Raw genomic sequence first — 21,445 nt, forward strand, 5'->3', positions numbered from 1 at the left:
AGAAATTGTCAACGGTCTCAAAGTTGTATTCTCCTATCTTTATTCTTCTTCGTGTTTGTGTTTGACCAGTGCGGTTTGATGTTGTTGGTTGATTCGTCTTCGGTGCTGACGTTGCCACCATTCCGTTCTAGATGCTCCTCCATTATCGGCCATATCAGCACCCTTGTACAGCTCCCTGCTCCACAAACCCTTCACCGAAGATTGCATAAATATGGAGTCAATCTGGAATGCTCTGCGTAGGAGGGGCATTCCAGGGAAATTAACAGATGCTACTAAAGAAGCATATTATGACACAGAATGTCACGTGCTGTACCGAGCAAATATCTCAGGGTAATCTAAAGTTCAAAACCGAGTTCGACAGGATTGGCATGTTGTCGACAACGTTTTTTCTAGTTATCGGCGAATTCTTTATGCTGATTTGGCTGAATGACATGAAGTTGTCCAGTAGGTGATGTTAGCTTTCCTCTCATAACGTTGTTCACATCTACTTGCTCTTTCACGGAGCAATGGACTTTAGCCAAGTTTTTCTGGGTTTAGAGCAGGAAGCAAGCAGGGTTGGATTAAAGGTAAACATAAACAAAACCAACCGGCTCCACTGAGCATCGCATTCCTCTTATTTGCATTATTATATATCTAGCAAGCATCGTTTCTTTTAATAGCGTCAATCGACGCATTAACTCCGATAAATCCAGTTTCACTTTCACTGTAACTATATCAATACCAACATCAAATTGAGATTGTTCCGTACAAACGTTTTTGTGCTACCTTATAAAGCGTACATCAACGAATGTCTAACTTTTCACCATGATTCTCTGGCTTGAGACAATAAAAATAAAGAACTTGGATATGGGTCAAACATCTATAGACATGTTCATGAGAAGACACATAGAGGACGATATCTCCATTGTGAATTATACTACGCAATGCAACGCACTGGATTGCTAGGGATTCGGTCACCCTGGGAATACGCGGCGCAGAACGGTGGAACGGTTGAGGAGTTGAAACTCATTACGAAGGTATTTTGTCAGCAAAATGATTTCCTTTTTTAGTCGATAAAATACTTTATGTTTATTTATGTTCAAACGAGGAGTTCGATCATCCTTTGTCAAATGCTTCCATTACGTAGATAACATCTGCATGCTCCCTGCCAAGAACTTTACGCAAATAACTGTGGACCAACGATCTAACCCAACTTTGGCGTCAGCTATGAATCACATCCGTACTTTGTTTTGGTCGTTAGTATGATCTGGGAGTCACTTTTAGATAGTTGTTTAGTGCTTTAAGCCATCTCTGCTTTTGGGGGACTTTGGGTTGCTTTCTATTAAATTGGATCCTCAAGCTAATTTTGGTTAGCCATTTAGCAACCACGCAGATGTAACGACATCACAGGCACCTCTCTTCTAACTTTTGACTATCTATACGACACGCGCCCGTCAATGTCGTCAATGCGATTGTGATTCTGGCCCCCTTAGCAAGGTGAACAAATTTGTTTCCACAACTACCAAATAGCATTGGTAGCCTCCAAAAGAAGGAGACGGGGGGCATGGCATTCGTTGATATGTCGATCCGAAATGAAGGCAGGTGCGCTAATCCTTCACCTACTCCCAGGAACGGCAATGAAATATGCAATCGTGACAAGATGCTGTAGGATCAAGTTGAAAGGTAGGAGATGATCCCCTTATACATACATCAATACTTAACTCTTGCTAGTCTAATTCCTTTGATTTAGTGTAATCTGCTCAATTCTAGTCCTAATGTCACGAATATGCCTAAATCTACGCGCTTTCGTTAATAAAAATGGTAAGGGAGTAAATTCAATAGTAAATACATAATCGTATTGGTGGGAATAATTCTTTTATCAAGAGTTTCAGAGAAATGGGTTCAATTGTTGATGGCAACCACAGCGAAACCATAGGTCAAGGTGGCTTCGACTAATTTTCAAGTCATTAAATTATATTTTTTCTGAGTTTAATGGGAGTAGCTAACCATGTAAAATTCACCTCAAATAGGGAACCTGAACAATTTTTAAAAAATAAGAATATTGTAATGTTAATGTTATTATATCCTGAAGAATTGATTCTACTTTTTTTTCGAAATTCACCCAGAAGCCAGCAGGAGCCACTGAACACCCAGGGCACTCAGAATTGAAAGTATCGATATATTCCTCAGTGATCCAATAACTAACCCTTACAATTCTTGATCTTTCTGAGTTTCACTTCTCCTAACTAAAATTGTCTATGGTACTTCTAATCTACACACCAAAATGGAATCTAACCAGCGAGGATTCACACAAAAACTCGAAATAATTCCCAATTCCACCCTACCAACAAAACACTTTCATTCCCACTAAGAACACAATCTCACGTCGTTCTACTTCCGCGTTTCGGAATCAAGCGCGTCCACAAGAAACTGCATAGACTATAATAGATTTTTTAAACTTTTCTTCCGTCTCTTTTCGGATTTAGATTAATATTCCCATTTAATTTCCTTCGTTTTGATTGCTTTCCTTATGTAAAGAATCATTCTGCGAGAATCTTTTTTCTTTTCCCTCTCCTCCTTCCTTCATTCCAACGGTTTCAAAGTTCTATTTGCTGGACTAGTTGACTGACTATGATAGGAACTGACGGCAATTGGTGGTACATTACATCTACCCTTCAGCAGTAGATAATACCAGCCAACCCTTATTTGCATAGTAAGGTACGAGGAGTAAGTACATATTGTGTTATATCCTACCCATAAAAAAGATAAAACCGCTCCAGTGCAGACAGTCTGTGATAAGAAAGTATGATTAATTAAAAGTATGTTTGATGGGATTTCGACAATTTCAGATTGGTCAGGCTGCTTGGAGATTTAATTGAGGTTTATTTTCAAGTTTATACCGGGACTCGTCTGGCTGGGGAGATTTTGGGGAGACTTCAGGGAGAAACCCTTCAAACTTTATTTTATTTCAGGGCTGCTAATAAATTGCAGGTAGGGTGGATAGTTTTGCGAGCTACTAAATCTTCTCCTTTTAATCCTTCCTTTCAGGGCTCATTCATAATTCAGTCAATGAAAAGAGCGCAACTTAAACGACCATAAAATTCTTCATATGTGGCTAAAATAAGCTAAACAAATTCAAAGCGAAACTTTTGACATTACGCTTTATCCGCTCCAGCTTAAATCGTTTGAAAACGTTGGGTAAGATCCTTTTATATAATCCTGGAAACATAGTAAATTGTTAAAGTCGAAAACAAGCGCCTAATACCTTCCTATTCGACTTATTTTTGTAACCTGTCCAGTTTCCGGCTATATACTGTACATAGTGTGTAAGTCCTCTTACAGCTTAGATTCTTATGTTCCATAAGAAACTCAGGAGTTTTCCGTCAGAATGGAAAGATCCCTTAGAATTCATGAAATATTTCGACGAAAGATAGTCTCTACCCCGCTTAACTCAACACGAGAGCCCAAGTCCCATCCAGTGTGGCTTGGTTAGAAGTTTTCGGCTTGGCTTCCCATACTCCGTGGCCTGAATGGAGTTGAAAATAACAGGAGAGTGAGTTCATTGAAAAGTTCCTGTGGAAGCGTCTTTGATGTCTTACGGGATGCCCTAGTTTTCACTCTAGAAAGTATTGAGGTAATTTTATGCTTAGTAAAATGGAAATTCCGTTTGGTTCACGATTTTAACTTCATAGATGTTGGTCTGGGAAGCGTTCATTCGTAGACACAGCCTTCATCAGAAACCTTATGTATAGAAGAAGTAAATGGTATCTAGTGCTAAGTAAGTGCACCATTACCCAACTAGAATGTCCGTCGTCGTTTTCGTGCAGTCATTTCCATTTTCTAAAGTTTCTTTTCTTTTAATTCCCACTTGTAGTGTTCTTCAAGGAAACGAGAAAGTAGATAGTGGTGACTAAAGCTAGGTGTGCTTCCACACTGAGAAATCTCGTGTTGGGCGAAAACAAGGTGTACTCTATATAGAAGGATAGGACAGTGACAAGGAAACGTCGTGTGATGGTGAGTTTTCCCAATTGTCTTCCAGTCACGACACGACCAGCGTAAAGGAGGTTGTCAAACAATAGCTGCTAACGATATGCATTCTTCATTTCGAACATGGAATTTGAAACCTTGAAGGAGGAAGTTAGAAAAGTATTATAATTCCCGCTGAATGATGAATATTGCTGAGTGAATGGAATTTTCTAAATTCACCACATAGATACATACATATGTATGCTCCTGAATCTTTAGTCGAATCAGACCAGTTCGCTCTAGTTTTCCTGGAAAGAGATCACACAAGTTTCGGAGCTGAGTATATGACTCCTGGGAAATTTGGCAAACTGTCGAAACGTGTTTTATTTATTGCATGTATTTGGTTTCGGGGTGTTTGACTTGGGAAATTCCTATTAAGTCGCCATTCTCTGAAATACTTATTGTCAGGATTACCATGATTATATGCAAATTTCTATGCTGGAATTTTTGCATTCATTTGACACGGTATTTCTTTTGTTGTGAATAACTTGGAGAAAATATGGTTTGACAAGCGATAATAGGAGAAACGATCAAGTTGAAATCAACATATATGTATGTGCATATGTGATATTTAAAAAGCGAATTTGGTGCTCGTATGATTCTGATTCACATAACCAGTAATGTCGTTTTCTACAGATAAAATCCCCCAAAAATTTGTAATTTCTCGAGTTTCTTCATGCTGAATTATGCAAATATTAATTCTCTCTACTCCGAAGGGAAACAGGTGTTTGAAGAAATGGATTCTAAATATTCTATGTAGAGTAATGAAGCAGTGAGGAGCCAACTAAAAAATTAAGAGATAGCACCACAAAGTCCAAATTGACTTCATGAACTAGTGCTGAGTGAAAAGCTGGCAGCCACAAGGCGACATTGGCTCGGGGGACGAAAAGGGAATAAATTGCAGGACAGCAGGCGGCATGAGCTACGAAGCGTGACCGTGCCATTCGTCCTAAGAAAGTGAATGAAGATGAATTTACTGATCATGGCGTCAGCAGCACCCAGGAAGATAACTAAAAAGCAGGTGATCAGCACCATCATTATGACGAAAAACGAGAAGAAATTTGTAGAAGAGTGTTCGTTAGTTTCGAAAGATATGGCATGATCTGGTCCAAGCTAGAAAAGGAACTGAAATAAAAATTTTCAGATGGTTGCCAGATTCATCAATGCTGACGTAGAGACAGTAAAAGCAAGACGAGTCACCTTAAGGCTATGGATATTAAATGTTTATTATAGGTGATCCAGGAGCAAGAAGCCACTGACGTAAGGGCAGCTAAATCCTATACTTCAAGATGGCAACATCAACAAAATATTAAATCTGGGACCTTAGGTTTAAACAAATTTTTGAAGGCGACCATGACCAAATATCTGAAGACGGTCGCAATAGAGGATATTGCTTTTATTGCCCTGATTGACACTGAGTTTGATGAGAATGCTAGAATAAGCTTACCAGCAGTGTAGTGCATATGAACCAGAATTGATGGTATTTGGTTTTCTGAGTGACCTTGTTGATACGTTTTTGATCTTAATGATGCGCATTAAGTTGAATATATTCTAAAATATTTTCAGGAACAGAAGACAAACAAAATTTACTAATTTGTCTGGAAAAGAGGGCGGCATTCGGTGTGACGCTGATAGTTAAGGATGAAATACTTACGATTACCATCTAAAGAAAGAAGCTCCGTTGAAGAAATTATTGATGAATAGAAATTGGTGTTGTACGGTTAGGATTCAGATTACGTCATCGAGCTAGTAGTCCGGGCACCAAAAAAAATCCAGTCCGACATATAGAAAACTGATTTGTAACCCTTAATAGCCGATTCGTTTTCTTTAGCATAAGGTTTTCCCTGTGCAATTCATTTCCTTTCATCCAAAAGCTTTTTCTAGAGTAGAACGAAAGTGGATCAGCAGATCTTGGCGGGGGGAGGCGGGAACGGATGAGGCCGTTCTATTGTTCTCGCGAGAAAGAGGTTCTTGAGATAGCTGGTCCTTATGGTTTAACAGTTTGTTGGAAAATTGTAAATTCCAGGTGGTGATGAATTTTCCTAAATCTTACATGACTAAGGATGTGCTTAGTTATCTAGGTCTCACTATGTCCTTTAGAAAGTTTATCAAAGTTTACCAGAAAACGACCCACGGTCGCATGAGAACTGCAGAAATCAAAGCGTTCAATATTTTTTGAAAAGCATAGATTATATCGTCTCAACCTATACACTGATGCTTGGCAGTTTGGAAGCAGCGGACCAAGGAGACCACAAATTTCACACCCTATATTTTGCGAGTGGGAGTGGAAGAGGACTACATGCGCGTACGCGGGTGATCACCGTTATTTTGCCTTGGATAAAAAATTTATAGTTGCCAACTATGTATGGCCAGGTAGAGTATCTGATACGTAATTGCATAGACTCTATCTTAGATGAGCGACAAGTGCTGGTATGCGGCGGGTTTGATTAATACTGCAGACCTGGTATATTTTTTACATTCTCGTATGTATATCGATATTTCGAAAACCTCCCTGATTGTATAAAACACATGAATAAGGCCTCCGTCAGCTGTTTAGAAATATCTGAATGCTAGATCATTACTATCATAGATGGCATTCACAAGAGTTTGCAACAAAAAATTTGAACGTGCAAATTCAACACAATATTCAATAGTGAATATGCATGCTTGGGTTTTTCCCACGTTAAAGCTTTAGTATGACATGGAAACGTACTCATTTCTAATATACGCCAAACCCGAAGGAACTCCAATGTGCTAGAAGAACATGGCATACACAGAAAATAAGCGCTAGTCGTTAGAAAAAAAACTGTAGAACGACTTCGAATATGTCTGGTTTGTCACCTGAATTAATATATGGAGAATACATGTACACGGTGACCAGATAGCAATGATACATGTTCCAATTGCTTCAGCAGCTGGAAAAGTTACCAGTAACATTCAGCTGTCAAAATATTCAGTCAACTTTGTCATTTCATCATGAGTCGTTTCACGCTTGTCAAATATGTAGAGATAATCAAAAAATATAATGGAAATTCCTGCTTGTGAGTTCGGTTCTCATCATGGATTCAGTGCGTAGGCGATTCATCACACCATGGTAAAATTTGACCGTGAGTACACTCTTTTGGATCTTAGGTCGCCAATCAGACAGACTATATTGCAAAGTGAAGAAAACACAGCGGCGTAGAGGTCAGCATCAAAACAGAGCCAGGAATATCGTTTCGGAGCGATCAGCTGAATTGCGCATCGCATGAAAGTAAACCCGCATTATTTTCTGGTTTGATTTGGGATTATGCTTACGTAGGAATTAAAATTGGATGATCACGGCGGATGCGTTGAGTCCGCTAATTGCACATTGGAAATATTGGTCAAGTTCGATTTTTGGTCAAAAGATCATCCTTTTGGACGATGCCTATTATTGGCTCAGCGACTATGTAAAGAAGCAAAATTGTCACTTTTTCAGCAATCATGCACTACCAGTGTTCGCCCAAGCATCACTCAATTCACAAAGTTTGCCAGTTTCGTATGGTTTATGGTGTGCCGGATCATTGGACTTTATTTCTTTCGCAATGAGGAATAAAACGCCATTACTGTGAATGATCTTCGGTATAGAATGACATCAATGGACTTTCTTTGGCAGGGATCGACAACATTTATATACTCGTGCTTCTAAAAGGACGGCGCTACATTTCTTTTGGGTTGCGTCAAATGTTTAGTCTACGCTGATAAGTAAACTACCTTGGATAAGCTCGAGGCCAACATTCAAGACACTATTGCCGTAGTAACACCGTACATATTGGACCAAGCCTTCAAAAGTGCACCGATCGCTACTGACGGTGGCAGCAAAGCTGTGGTGGTAAATTAAAGGATGTATTCCATACATAGTGACATTAACCTAGCGCCAATAAAACGGCACAATAAAAAAAACATCTCACCCCGTGGAGCTTTATTTGGCTAATAATTGTTAACAAAACCCCCAAGCCACTTACCGTAGATTTCGAAATTATCAACGAAGCACTATTTGATATTCGAATACGAATGAAGTTTTTTAAAATACCACCAAAGGAAAAGATACGGTAATTAAAAATGAGTGTTCACGGGAGAAGAACAGGAGGGCATAATCTCCAGGAGACTAATGATGTCAAGGAACAACTCTTCGTCGCCTCCACCTTTAGTAGGGATATGGTAGTGAGCTCTACATATTTCCAAAATCGGAGCATATACCAAAGTGTTTGGAATTCTTATATGGCGGCAATTACAGCCAGATCGAAAATGTGCTTACTCAGAAGAGATAGGCTTCTGGTATCACCAATATTCCTACATATCGATGATACATTTCAGAGCGAATCGATGGATCAGGTGTACGTTTCGCATCCGGAAAAGAAACTAATATCTACACTCAATAACCAAAAACCACACTCGTCAATGACGTATAGGGAAAAGTAAGGGATATTAAAGAAAAAGAAAAGAAACTGGTTTCGCAACGCACTATGGACCGTTGCAATTTTGCAGTTTACAAACGAGACAACGAGACAAACAATGAAAAGGATAATGATCGGAATCCTAACCTAAAATAAGTACAAGTAGAGTGGAGCTAGCTGAAAAAAGAAGGACATTGATACTGCCACCAATCCATCATCCTTCCAAGAGATTGACGGAGCGATAAACGGCCTAAAAGCAAACAAATCGTATCGATGATACACTCACTACTGAAATGCAATCACAACTTCGTGAAAAAAATTATCTTCATACTTATCCATCAAATATGGAAGGGGGGAGAAATGCTTGAGAAGTGAAAGGGGTAGAAAGGGTAGAAACAGTCCGTGCAATTCTTTGGTTGAAAATTCATTCATCACCAGATATCGATCGAATTGCAGTCGAACTGGTTAACTATGAAGGCAACGAACTACATCAAGCGGTACATCAACTGATGCTTAAGGCATGGGATAGCTGTCCCATACATAAAAAGGGAGATTTTACGCAGTGCAGCAATTATATATTACCTTGTTATGTACCATCTATATCAGTTCCCCAAGGCAATCAGTTCTCCCATCCTTTCATCGACTTCAAGGCCGCCTGTGATAGCATACCAGGGGAAAACTGTACATAACCATAAAAGAATTCGTTATCCCGACTAAAATGATAAGACTAACTAGGTTGACTAATTCGCGAGGTCAGATAAAAGCAGCAGGATCACTCGCGGGACCATTCGATATCAGAAGAACAGGGGATGCCCTGTTATGCATCTTCTTCCGCGATGCTGGTGTAAATGCAAGATGCAACATCCTCTCAAAGTATACCCAATTGCTGGCCTATGCTAATGATGTGGGAAAAACAGCTTGATACATATAATCTACCTTTCTTTAGAGCGATCAGGCGGCAATTGATGTGAGATCTTGAGCTGCGCATTAATGAAAGCAAGACGAAGTACATGGCGTCAACGTCAACACCAAAAAAAAAACAAAGGAGCAGCAACATCAAATCTAACCCATTTTTAAAACAGAAGAGTCTTAAACAGGAGAATGGATTCTCTTCGACGCTCTTCGATTTATTCCTTGAGCACGCAATCGGAAAAATCGTTGGTGATACCAAAGGTACGCTGTACCAGTCAACGTACAAATGTTAACGTACTCCAATAATATCAATATCTTATGGCGCTGCCTTCTTAGTATCAAAGAAATCTTCATAAAACTCGACGATGCAATGAAAGAGGTAGAATTGCGGATTAATAAACAAAAAAAATATGATACTCGATCTAGAAAACAAAAGCAAGCTATACAAAGAACCACAATTGGTGAATACAATTTGGAGCATGTTGATAAGTTTTCATATTTGGGGAGTTGAAACACAAATCGAGGAAGACATTAGGGACGGAAAATTTGGACTTTAAGTCAACATTCTTTAAAAAAATGCTAAACGCCTTTTAAATGGAGACGTTAATAAAAACGTTTGTGGTAGTTTGAGAGGATGACGGATGGTCAATCAGTTGCATTAAAGATCATTATGGTATATATGACAATTTAGATGCCTTTCAGGTGATCAAATTAGGAAAGCTGCAATGTACTGGCCACGTTCAAGGAATAAAATACAAAAAAATATATTCAAAAGGAAATAAATGGCTGCAGACTAGTCGTAAAGACTCAACCGAGCTGGGATATGCGGTGATTGATTGAGAGGGCACGAGGCAATGCAATTGGGAAGTCAAGGCTTCAAATGGGCTAGTGGTAAACAAAAATAGGAAGGTTCTGGGGATTTAACGTGAGTACCTGCCGTATATATATAGTCCCACGATCCTCTTTAGACATGAATTGATTTAGAGACCACAATCAGAGCCCGCCGTGACTGGTTTATAGTAAGTGCACGCTCAGTATTCATGCCAGCGGATGCAACCTAACGCGACTGTCGACACCACGGGATATGGTGATCGAGTTGTACAGCGCAACTCTACGCTTTAGCTGACAAGGAACCCTGCTAGTAATATGGGCACAACCACCATGAAACTGGGCTGAGAGTACATCCTCCAAGAGTTCTCCCGGAGCATATATTTTCAGAGGATCATCCTAGCTCCCATGGTTGCAGATAACATTAGTTGAGGCTTTGTAGCAAGAACCAATTCAGATGAGTCCCATTTTAGACTCAGGTTTGATCGTCCACCTAGAGTATGTGGGGACGGCACTCGACGAACTAGAAGAAAGGTTCTTTTATTTTACCGACTCAACGAATGATTAGAATGTTAGACGTGTAATATCGTGCCCAGGGTTCGAAAGTATGCAGAACTATTTCTGATGGTAACGACGCTGAAGCATATTCTGAAAAATAGGAGTAACTATGCTCCACATAGAAGCATACATATATATACATACGTACTTTTTTGAAAAATCCACTAGTTTGTATAGAAAGTCTGAAGTATTAATTCAATCGCGACAACTAGGTATTACATTTGTTCACTCAACAAATGAAGTCAATCTATTCCAAAAACTATTGAAAGAAATGAAGGAATTTGACAGAGGGATAATTCGATTGGTTTTACAGAGTATGGTCAGTACATCAGGACAGATTAAACTACATAACACATTATCAGCATTAGAAGTCACTAAATGACTTTCATAGTAGGCAATAAAACATAATTATGACTGAGAAGTGGTATCAGCGTCATGAATTGCTGTTATTATTTTTCTTAAGAAGTTTTTCTCTTCATTTGCTGAATCGAGAATTAGAGGACTGGGTTCACAATAGTAAATTGAATAATCTGGATTCTGTTCATAAAGAGTGAAGCTACGAGCCTGTTTATGCAATTTACGGAGCAATAGTTTGAAACAAGAACTATTGCTGCGCTTTCTTGCCTAAATTTAAAGCTCAGGTCCTACAAGCCCCGCAATTCATTTTTCATTTACAGATAAATCTAAGGGTAGTTTGCGCTGTCGTACATACTGTTTTGTTTTAAAAATCAAGAACGAATAATGCAGTAATAATTAATATTTGTTTAGAATAATTTATAATTAAAATTTCAGATGAATTCCTGAATTTCAGCACAATCACCGATTATAGATTACCATCGAAGAAGAAAATAGCAAAAGTTTGAAATTGTTTAAATACATAATCCTTAATGTCGAAAACAACGGAGAATGTTAATCAAAGCCTTAAAGCTTTCATTGAACCATATATTGTAAACTTGATTCACCTTCCATAGAAATCTGGTAGATACTTCAAACTAAATTCTCAATTTTTTTCTAGTCAATGCTGCGAGTCGAAGGCCATAGATATGATACTTTATATTTCATTTTGTATATTTACTACTTACGGATGTTTTGATAATGTAGGAAATCAACCTTATCAAGGCATTTCCTTTTGAACAAAACATTCGAGCAATCGAACATATAGTCAAAAACGTAAAACTTGCGAACAAAGGTTATTGATAAAAACACAATTTGAGACGAAACATTGCATTTGCAAGTGCCAATAGTACGCAATCGAAGCACTAATTACCACCTTTTTAAGCTACTTTTAGATAATATAGATATATGAAAATTTTAGTAAAATTTAAGAAAACAAAAAGTCCCTAAATATTTTCTGACTAACTTTCAAACATAAGATTATAAATATTTTACTAAGAAAATAAAGGTCATTAAAATATCTAATGCCTATTTGTTTATGGTACTTTGGATTTCACACATAAGGCGAGTGATGTAGACACAGACAAAGAGGAAATTGGATACATATAGGGGTAGAACATATATAATGGGAAGGATCTTATAGTTTTAAATTTTTTTTCTTGGCTCTACAGTTGTAGAGTTGCGTATTTTGATTGATTTAAATCGTTGTTTGTTTTTAAAATTCCGCGATATGTCATAGTTATTTCGAATAGTACCTAGTGATAAAAATTCTATTGTTAATATTCGAATTGATTGCTTAATCTGAAGATTATTAGATTATGAAGGATAACGACTTCTCTTCAATATCACCCTTAATATTTTCTTAAATAAATAGATTTTATTTAATATATCTAATAAATATGATAGTTAAAATTCTACGACTGTGACAACTATTGATGTGTAATTGAAAAAAAAAATAAATAAATGAATCTTTTGTTTATTGTTCATGACTTCAAGATTCCACATGAGTTTAGATAAGCAAAGCAAAGAAAAAACAAGATGCAAATTGCAACGTTGAAATGTATTAATTGTGATAAATTATAAAATAATGCAATTGAAAGCCGAAATAAGAAGCGAAAAGGTTCAATTTCAATTTTGAAAATTAATAATAATTTGCCCTCGATTTTGTTGTTGTTCATTTAGCCAATAAATTCAACTGAATTGCTTTATGTTATTTCACTTTGTTGTTTATTAAATTCTACTTATAGAGCGAAGTTAAATGATATTTTCAAAATATTCATTTTTTAAAATACCTGAACAATGTGTTTTATACAAGTGAATATTAGAATTAATTGGAGGATTGCTTCTTGAAATTTCCTTAATTGAAAATATTCGAAAATATAATCATGGTGAATTAGATATTGTTATTACAATAAAGACAGTTGTTCACTTTTCACCAAATATTGTAAGGCATGAACATTAGTTGGAAATACAACCAAGTACGTAGGCTTAAAATTCACTTTAGATATGAAGTACCAGAAAAGCAACCTATGTAATTGTGACGCGCTTTTTCAAAGGACGTTTCAATTCGTAATTAGGGCGAATAAATACACTATATGGCCGTAACTAGTCCAAACTAAAAATGTTTACTGTTAGTATCATAAAATAACGATGTATCAATGACTAAATCTTTACTCTGAAGTTCAAATAAATATAATATACAGAAAAATGAAAATATTCCGTTTGATGAAAGCGGAAAAGAAAACAATACACTCTAATAAAATACCATAAAATCAAGAAAAAATAAAGAAATAAATGAAATATGAAGTTGAGTGATGAAATCACCAATACACATACATATACAGGGTAAAATTTGCACAGACACGTAACACATACAAAGAACATGTACATATAGATTTGAAATGAGCACAAATATTTTATCTTTTGCATTCAGTTTTGCATTTACATCAAATAAAAGGAAAGGTATCTTTATGGTTATGATAGTTTAAGAGAGCGGATATTTTTTTCTGGGAAGTAGGGGTATCAGCGGATGCAAATAATAGCAGTAAAGATATAGATTTTTTTTCCTCATTTGCTAGAGCTTAAGTAAAATATTAACCATTTGGAATTGATTAGAATTTTGCATATATAATGTTAATTTGGCCTTGCTAACCAGTTTCAACCTCATAGATGAACATTTCAAGAAACTTACGTTAGGAAGTCAAACTATATTAGATAGTTTTACCTCTGCAAAATTTTACTTTTTTGAATATTAAAGCCAAATTAATTAATTATTTGGATTAATTTTATTTAAGCTTTGTCTAGCGATTGTTAAATGGATTTTATGCTCGAAAATTTACTGAAAAATAAGAGGCGGGGGAACACGTAACACATATCATCAGAATAGAACATTAAACAAATATTTTTAATGAAAGTGAACACTTTGATCACTATTCAAAGATGATAACAGAAACATAATAGATATATAATTTTTCGATAAGAATATTCTTTCAATTTTACTTTACTTAGAGTACACAGTCACTTCACTTACCACGGTATAAACGAACTCCAAAATAGGCTGGAGTCGAAGTCAATATTTCATTGTTGAGCGTTTTCGTTTGCATTTGTATATTTTTTTTTTCGTTTTTGTTTTTTCAATTCGATTTTTTTTTAATGCAAATACGATTACAATTTCATTGTAATATTAGTTTGGTTAGTAGTTGTTGGAGTAGCAGGAGTAGTAGTTTTAATCATTATCACATAATAACATGTAGGCACCGATCGTCACACGGCACATCGACAGGGACACAGAGAAGACAGGACAAAAAATATATAAAAAATATAGAAAAAAGAAAAATGTAATTATGTAATTAGAACTTTCAACATTAGTTGAGGTACAAAATATTTAGATTTGTCCTTCATTTTTTTCTGGGACGGTTAATCCCGTAAAGTGTAATTGGAATGTTGATGGTGAAGGGCTGGAGCAAGTTATGCATTTTGTGGGAAAAGTGAGTGCAAATAAATTATGTGACATAGTAAATGGTCTATGTATGTAGTGGGTGAATGTGACTTTGTGTGTATGGATGAATTTATGCTTTTTATCATACTAATGCATTGATGTAATTTCGATATGCTTGCTTGACTTTACGAGGGTCTGACTTAAATATTCTGTTTAGATGGATGTACGGATCACAAGGAATGTCTGGCGAATGTGAGTTTCTTCTTTACCTACTCTTGTCTAATTGAGGAATGAGGAACGGTGAATAACTTCCCACAGATCCTGAAGTCCTGTTTAAGGTTAATCCTACACGGCTGTCTAACAAGAAACTGACTCCACATACATTTATACACGCGCGTATGTAATTTATATTAAAGTTTCTGGTTATTTTCTTTTTATCCTCTTAAGTCGTTTTAATCTGGTATATCGCTAAGGGACATTCCTACTGACACTTAAAATATTAAGGTAAGCGCTTATCTTGCTTGTGCTTATGTAAATTAGAATTGTCCCATTTTCTGCCTGACTCAATGTCCATGGCAGAGTGTGCAAAATAAGCAGGGTAGGACTTAAATTAAAAAGGACTTTTTCGACACAGAAGCGTTTTCTCCTTGAGATACACGAACCTACCACCAATCCACCTATACATGCACATCTATATCATTTACCTTCTTATAACGACCAAAAACGTTGTACTACCTTTTTTCTTGTTGTGTACAAGCTTATGCATATATAAAGAAGCCCCGGGCGGGAAATTTTCTTACCGTTGAAATAAATTTGCAAATTCAACAAATTCATGACTTTGTAAAATATCTTATATTGTTTTTCTCAATGTAGCAATTAAATGTTAAGACGAAGGATGGCTGCGGTGGTGGATGGAATCGTGATGGCATGAGATGCGTCTGAGTTTGGTTTTATTTAATTTTAACGCTGAAGTGGATAGTGAAAATTTTAATAATTTTATTTGCATGTTTGCCGTGAGGCTCTGAGCTGACAAGGAATAAGAGATTCAGGGAGTTGTTATGGATCCAATAATGAGCACTATACTATGGTTTTGCAGGAAGGTTTCCTTTAATAATTGATATTAAGGTGGACTGTAGATTGAACAACGCCATTTTAATATTCCATCTCTAAGGAATCCTTCGGCAACCTATCGTACCGCAGCTGCGGATGAAAGATGGAAACAAAAAGCAATTGAAACTTTTCCCGGGATAAGTGTAATTCTTCAGACGTGATTTTAAATGTCAGCCAAATAACATTGTAAGCTTGCCTTTCTTGTGATCACAAAGACAATGTGATTATCACGCTTATTGAAAATATTTGCGGATGCTTCAGGAAGGTTGCTATGCCATCAACATGTGATCGCGCTCTTTTCTCCGGGGGACTAGTCAAGATTTAAACTCGTGGTTTTCAGTCGACATAATTCATACCCATGCTGTGTTTTTGAATTAGCATATTTGGATGTTTTTGAATTAACATATTGCAGGGCAGCATCTGATAAACTTGTCTTTGCACGAAACTGTGATCAAACTTTTTAAAAAGTTGAGTATTTGTCCAAAAAATGCTGAACCATGCACTAGGAGGAAATAGTAAGTTGGTCCTGCAAATTATTGCGGTCCTAGGACGATTCTCGATTTCTCATTATGTTTATATTTTTCGGATTTTGTAAGGCAAGGGAAGCGTTCATCCTCAACGGATACACGTCCAGGCAGGCGTTATTGAGAAGCAAACGAGCCCCAATGAGATAACGGATGTACAGAACGAACTCGAAGCAACAACAGCCGCGAAATTCCTTTACATAAACGAAACAAAAAATTTACACCTTCTTCAAGCCCCCAACCAAAAAGGGCAAATGTTGAAAAACCGTGAAGGACTAGAATCCGCCAATTTACACACTAGAGGCATATCAAATTCCTTGCTCCTGCGGAAAAGTCTACATAGTGGAAACCGATAGGACGATGCAGCAACAAATTGTGACTGTGAAGTTCAATTAAGTCATGCTCTTTAGCTGTGGTGAGTATATGGTGGTGGACGAGCTTAGATGAACCTATTATATTATAGCTGTTAACTAATTATTATATAATGAATTTAAAGTGTTAATCTGATTTTTTTCAAATTCTGACGTAATCAAACTTAATTCAGGGGATTAAACGGCAATATGTGCCTCAATTCTTAATAAATGCCCATCTACAGCCTACTACCAAATCTTTCTCTCATCTGCAAGGTGGTATCCTTTGGTCCTTCAGATTGAGGTCTGGACAACTTGCTAATAATCTGTTTACAATATAATATTGTCCTCGAAACTGAGCATCGAATCGGAGCTGAAATACTATGAGGAGTATGGAACGTGTACGTCATATTTAGAATTGGCGTTGTTAGAGCAAAAAATGAGCAGATTGAAAGCTATGAGATATATATGTTGGCGGCCCTGAAGACGAAATCATTAACAGTTAAGGTTCTCAGGTCCCTAATAGAGAGATGAGCAGGGCTGTTCACTATATTATAATGTCTCGGAACTTGATTCAGAGCCTCGGCTCGGGTCGAAAATATAACATAGACAACGGAAAAGAGCTCCTAGTTTCAAACCGCAAACATGTTTTGAATTTTCAACACTCTCGCTCATGGAGCACTAATTGAACAGTTTAGAAAGTACAAGGCAGATATCTTAGCGGTCCAGGAAACGAAATTATCGGGAAGTGATGTGAATACTACTTACTAAGCTTAATGAATTCACAGACACTATTTGATCTGACGAAAGTATACCGGAAGATTGGCGCGAAAGTGTGATTTATCCTATTTATAGGGAAGGAGATAAATTCTGCTGCGAAGCGCTGACGTTAAACATCGATGGCTCGGTAACGCAGAAAATATTTCCTCAATTTGAAGTGCCAGTAAAACTTGCTAGACTTGCCAGAATGATAACGAATCTGTCTAGTGCTGAAGTAAAGACACAGACTTCGAATTCCGAACGTAACGAAGGAGTTTGGCTTAAAAATAAATGAAGAGAAGACCAAAAACATGAAGCAAACTGCCCAAAAGGAAGACGTCAGTCAGGCAAAATGTGACTCTAAACGGTTAAAATTTCGCTGAAATCGCTCGTAGTAGATGAGATCTTCCCAGCAAAAGTCCAGATGCCCATTTTCCGAGCCTCACTAAGGATAGTAAAGGCAGGATAGGATTCTTTTCTTTTTTAAAATAAGAAAGCATTCCGAAAACAATACGCTGGACATATACTGCCGTAGTATGGCTAGTGATTACCTACGGGGCGGACATCTGAGCAGATAGAACCGAATAACGCAAAATAGTCCAGGAGTAGCTCCCTTCAAAAATAAGCTTTTGTGTTTATCATGGGGCAATGAGGCCACCGCATCCGAGGAGATGACTCTGGGATTGGCTCCTCTTCATCTTCACATACAAGAAAGACAATCTAGGGAATGGCGTATCAGTGAGGCGGAGAGCTACCAAATCGATGACTATCCCAAATTAATGATATCGAGGGATAACACGGCAATGAAGTTACATTTCGCCAAGAAATATAAAACACGATAGAGTAAAAGTGCAGATTGGGGAAGCATAGCAATAACCTATGGCTTAAACCAGCAACTAATTACATGTTAACTGACAGGCCCCTCACAGCAGAAGGGGCAGGTGTCAATGGTACAAGGAAAATGTACTTCGAGTCAACGGGTAAGCATACGTGTATATTTCATGCGCGAATATACGTCGAACTCTGGTGTAAATTGCAGAGGAATTATAGGGGACAGAATATTGCAATTATAACCAACAATCACGCAAATATCAAGATACCTATAATTAACCAGGAGAACTTTAAACTGCTATGGGAATTGCGTAACAGATTGTATACTTTTGAATCGTATAATAAGTTCTGGATACCATGGGATAAGAAGGCAACGAAGCAGCGGATGAGGTGCCAATCAAAGGCGCAGAAACGCCAGTGAACGGACCAGATCCCAGTTGGGAAGGGATTCATGGCCATGACAATAATGAAAGAAAAGGAAGAGTAAGGTCTTACCAGGGCTGGAATAGTCCAGGCTAATCATGGGGGAACATGAACCAAGGCGCTCACAGAATTGTTTAAACCTTATTAAAAAAAACTCTTAGGATCATAGTGGAGAAACTTGCGGGTCACTGCAGGCTAAATTGCAAGCTAGCGATTCCTGAGGATATTGCCTGCATGATTTGCGACGAAAGTGAGTAACCTCCATATATATTTTGGGGCCGTATGCGGTACTTGTGTTATGACGGGGGAAATAGTTAATATTAATTGTTAAGTTCAAACATCTTGAAGTAGGAAACATCTTAAAACTCCCGGTGGTTATAGGATTGATCGATATGTTACGTATATGGCTAACAGCACTACCATCAAAGAGGAAAATTTTGAAGGAGGTTGTATTACTTTCCTCTATGCCAATATTATTATTACCGATTCAAACAAGTCGACAGTTGTGTAGTTGTGCGTAACTCTCAGACAGAACAGCATCGAAATGGACGAAATCAACATTCGCATCATGCTTGCCAATAAAATATTTTGCAGCATGCTGTCAATTCTGAAAAAATGAAAGTCCCAATAGAAAAATAAAGTTCCCAATTTACAAAACTTTGATTGGGCTGGTCTTGCGTTACAGCAGTCAGGTGTAGAAGATAAACCAGGCCGGAGAGCGAAATGGTTTCGAGACCTCTGGAGAATTTTAGGCCCAGTGAAGATAGGCGTCGGATGATGAATGACATAGAACACTGAGTTGTATCTACGGAAAGTCAGAAGATTCAACAACTACATTGGGCAGCACATGTAGAGCGTGTCAATGATAGAAAAATTCTGTCTCCCAGGTGCCTACCTTAATTAAAGGGAACGGATGAGAAGGTTCGCCGAACAAAAGACAAGAAGAACAAAAGAAATATGGAGACTTCGACTTTGGGAGGCCAAGTATCGACATCGGACCGCAGCATAGAAAGAAGAAGTAGAGTGAAATTCTTTTTTTTTCTCCTTAATAAGCTTTGAAAACGATAGATCATCCGTTTTTTCAGAATGTATAAAACTAATTTATAAGCTGAAATTTGTGATAGTTGTACAATGAGGCGAGAAATTCGTTATAACTGTTAACACGACATCTTTCCAATTTAAAATTTCAACCACGCAAAATTATATTAACTTCAATTGCGTTGTAAGCAGAATTCTAAAAACGGATTAATCCGTTTCAAACTTTAGATAGATAGTCACAATTGAGACTATAATACCGGGCAAAGCGTCTCGTAGATATATCGAAATTACATCAATTCTTATGTGAAAAATTTTGTTATTCATTTATCTCTAATGATGTGTATGTGTGATTGTGAATTGTTTTTATGATAGCTTGGAGGTCAAAGTTCTAAGCTTCTGAATTTGTATTGGTTTATCTTACATAATAAATACGCATATATTGAAATAATGATTATCTTCCATAGAGCAGAGAAAATAAAATTACCTAGCCATATTGGAGAAAAAACTGAAAACAGTATGTCACGTAAACAAACGATAAAAATTGCCAAACATACAATATTAGACAGAAAACAAGACGGCTTCACTCAAAGTATATTCAAATTTAGCTTGTTTCGAAAGCAGTTGAAAATAAAATGGAATAAATTCATTTATCAACACACTCATCCTAATAGATGCACACCTACTTATATTATATTTTGATTTTGATAATATACTCTTAATAATGCGTTGAAAACAAAAAGAAAGTATGCACACTCTGAAAAACTAAATAAAGATTTCTCCTGCAGCTTTCACATTTAAATTGATCCCAAGATTAAAACCTAACCCGTGTGTTTCTGGTTGACTTATTTCTCTAAACTATATCTAAATACTTTCAAAAAGTATCTTTTCTCTAAAGCATCCTACAAAATTTGATTGCTTTGATAACACAATTTAACCGAAATTTACTAAACATTTTTTTCAATTGTTTTATGTCCTTGTTTCATTTTTTACATTGCCGAAGAATTGAACAATGCTTTTCTTCCGTTTTCGCGCAAAACAAAAAAAAAATAGATTTTTATATCTACAGCTCATTGTGCTGTCAAAAAATCACAGCGTTTTCTATAATGACTAAAATTCAATGATTATATTGAGATTGTGGAATAGTGAAAGGTAAACCGAAAATTGAAAATCAATACAACAACAAAAGATGAGGCGGTCAACTAAGGTCATGAAAAACGAAGTAGAAAATGGAGTAAAATTTCCTGTATTTGATTCTATAGTTAAGATGAGCATTTGATTTGAATCTGTAGATTAGGAAGACAAAATGTAACTGAGAAATGTATTTTTCAAAGAAAAAGATATTTTCAAACAGGCAAATTATTTATAACGGCAAATAAAGCGTTTGTAAGTTTGAAATATTTCATGTAACTGCCTAGTTGTCTAGTTGTTAATACTAGCTTTTCTTTGCAATGAATTATATCTGAAACACCATGCGATATTGTGGATTTATGTGTTAATATGATTTGTAAAATATTTTTTTCTTTTCAACTAGAATTTAAGGGTGAAGGGCTTGAGTGAGATTGAATTAATCAATCACTGGATTATTATGGATGCAAGATTTTGGTTGCAAACTAAACCGTTTATTTAGCTACACAACAAAGAGTTGTGATTGAGCTATTGGCAAGTACTATTAAACATTATCCTTTATCATAGAGTAGCATGTTAAATATACTGCTCCTTTATACGAAATTTGTTAGTAAAAATATCAAACTAAAATAGCAGTATTTTCTCTAAAGATACTTCTTTAGGTGGAAAATAGAATTGAAAGTAGTAATATTTCTTAAAGAATTCAAATCGAGGATATTGTGAAAGGCCGCA

At 36.7% G+C, this 21,445-nt stretch overlaps 1 protein-coding gene across 3 annotated transcripts in view; it reads right to left on the bottom strand.

Annotated features, from left to right (window-relative positions):
• The window catches only part of LOC119656739 (teneurin-a), a 769,843-nt gene that overhangs the window by 158,110 nt on the left and 590,288 nt on the right, over nt 1-21,445 (bottom strand). For 2 of the 3 annotated variants that reach the window (XM_038063286.1, XM_038063288.1), the window contains one exon: nt 14,146-14,172. The exons of the other annotated variant lie outside the window; for it this stretch is intronic. In XM_038063286.1, coding sequence (XP_037919214.1) covers nt 14,146-14,172 — 27 coding nt within the window. The remainder of the gene's footprint in view (nt 1-14,145; nt 14,173-21,445) is intronic. 3 annotated transcript variants of the gene reach the window in all.

The sequence above is a fragment of the Hermetia illucens genome, chromosome 5, assembly GCF_905115235.1.
Source record: "Hermetia illucens chromosome 5, iHerIll2.2.curated.20191125, whole genome shotgun sequence".
In the NCBI taxonomy this organism is placed as follows: domain Eukaryota; kingdom Metazoa; phylum Arthropoda; class Insecta; order Diptera; family Stratiomyidae; genus Hermetia; species Hermetia illucens.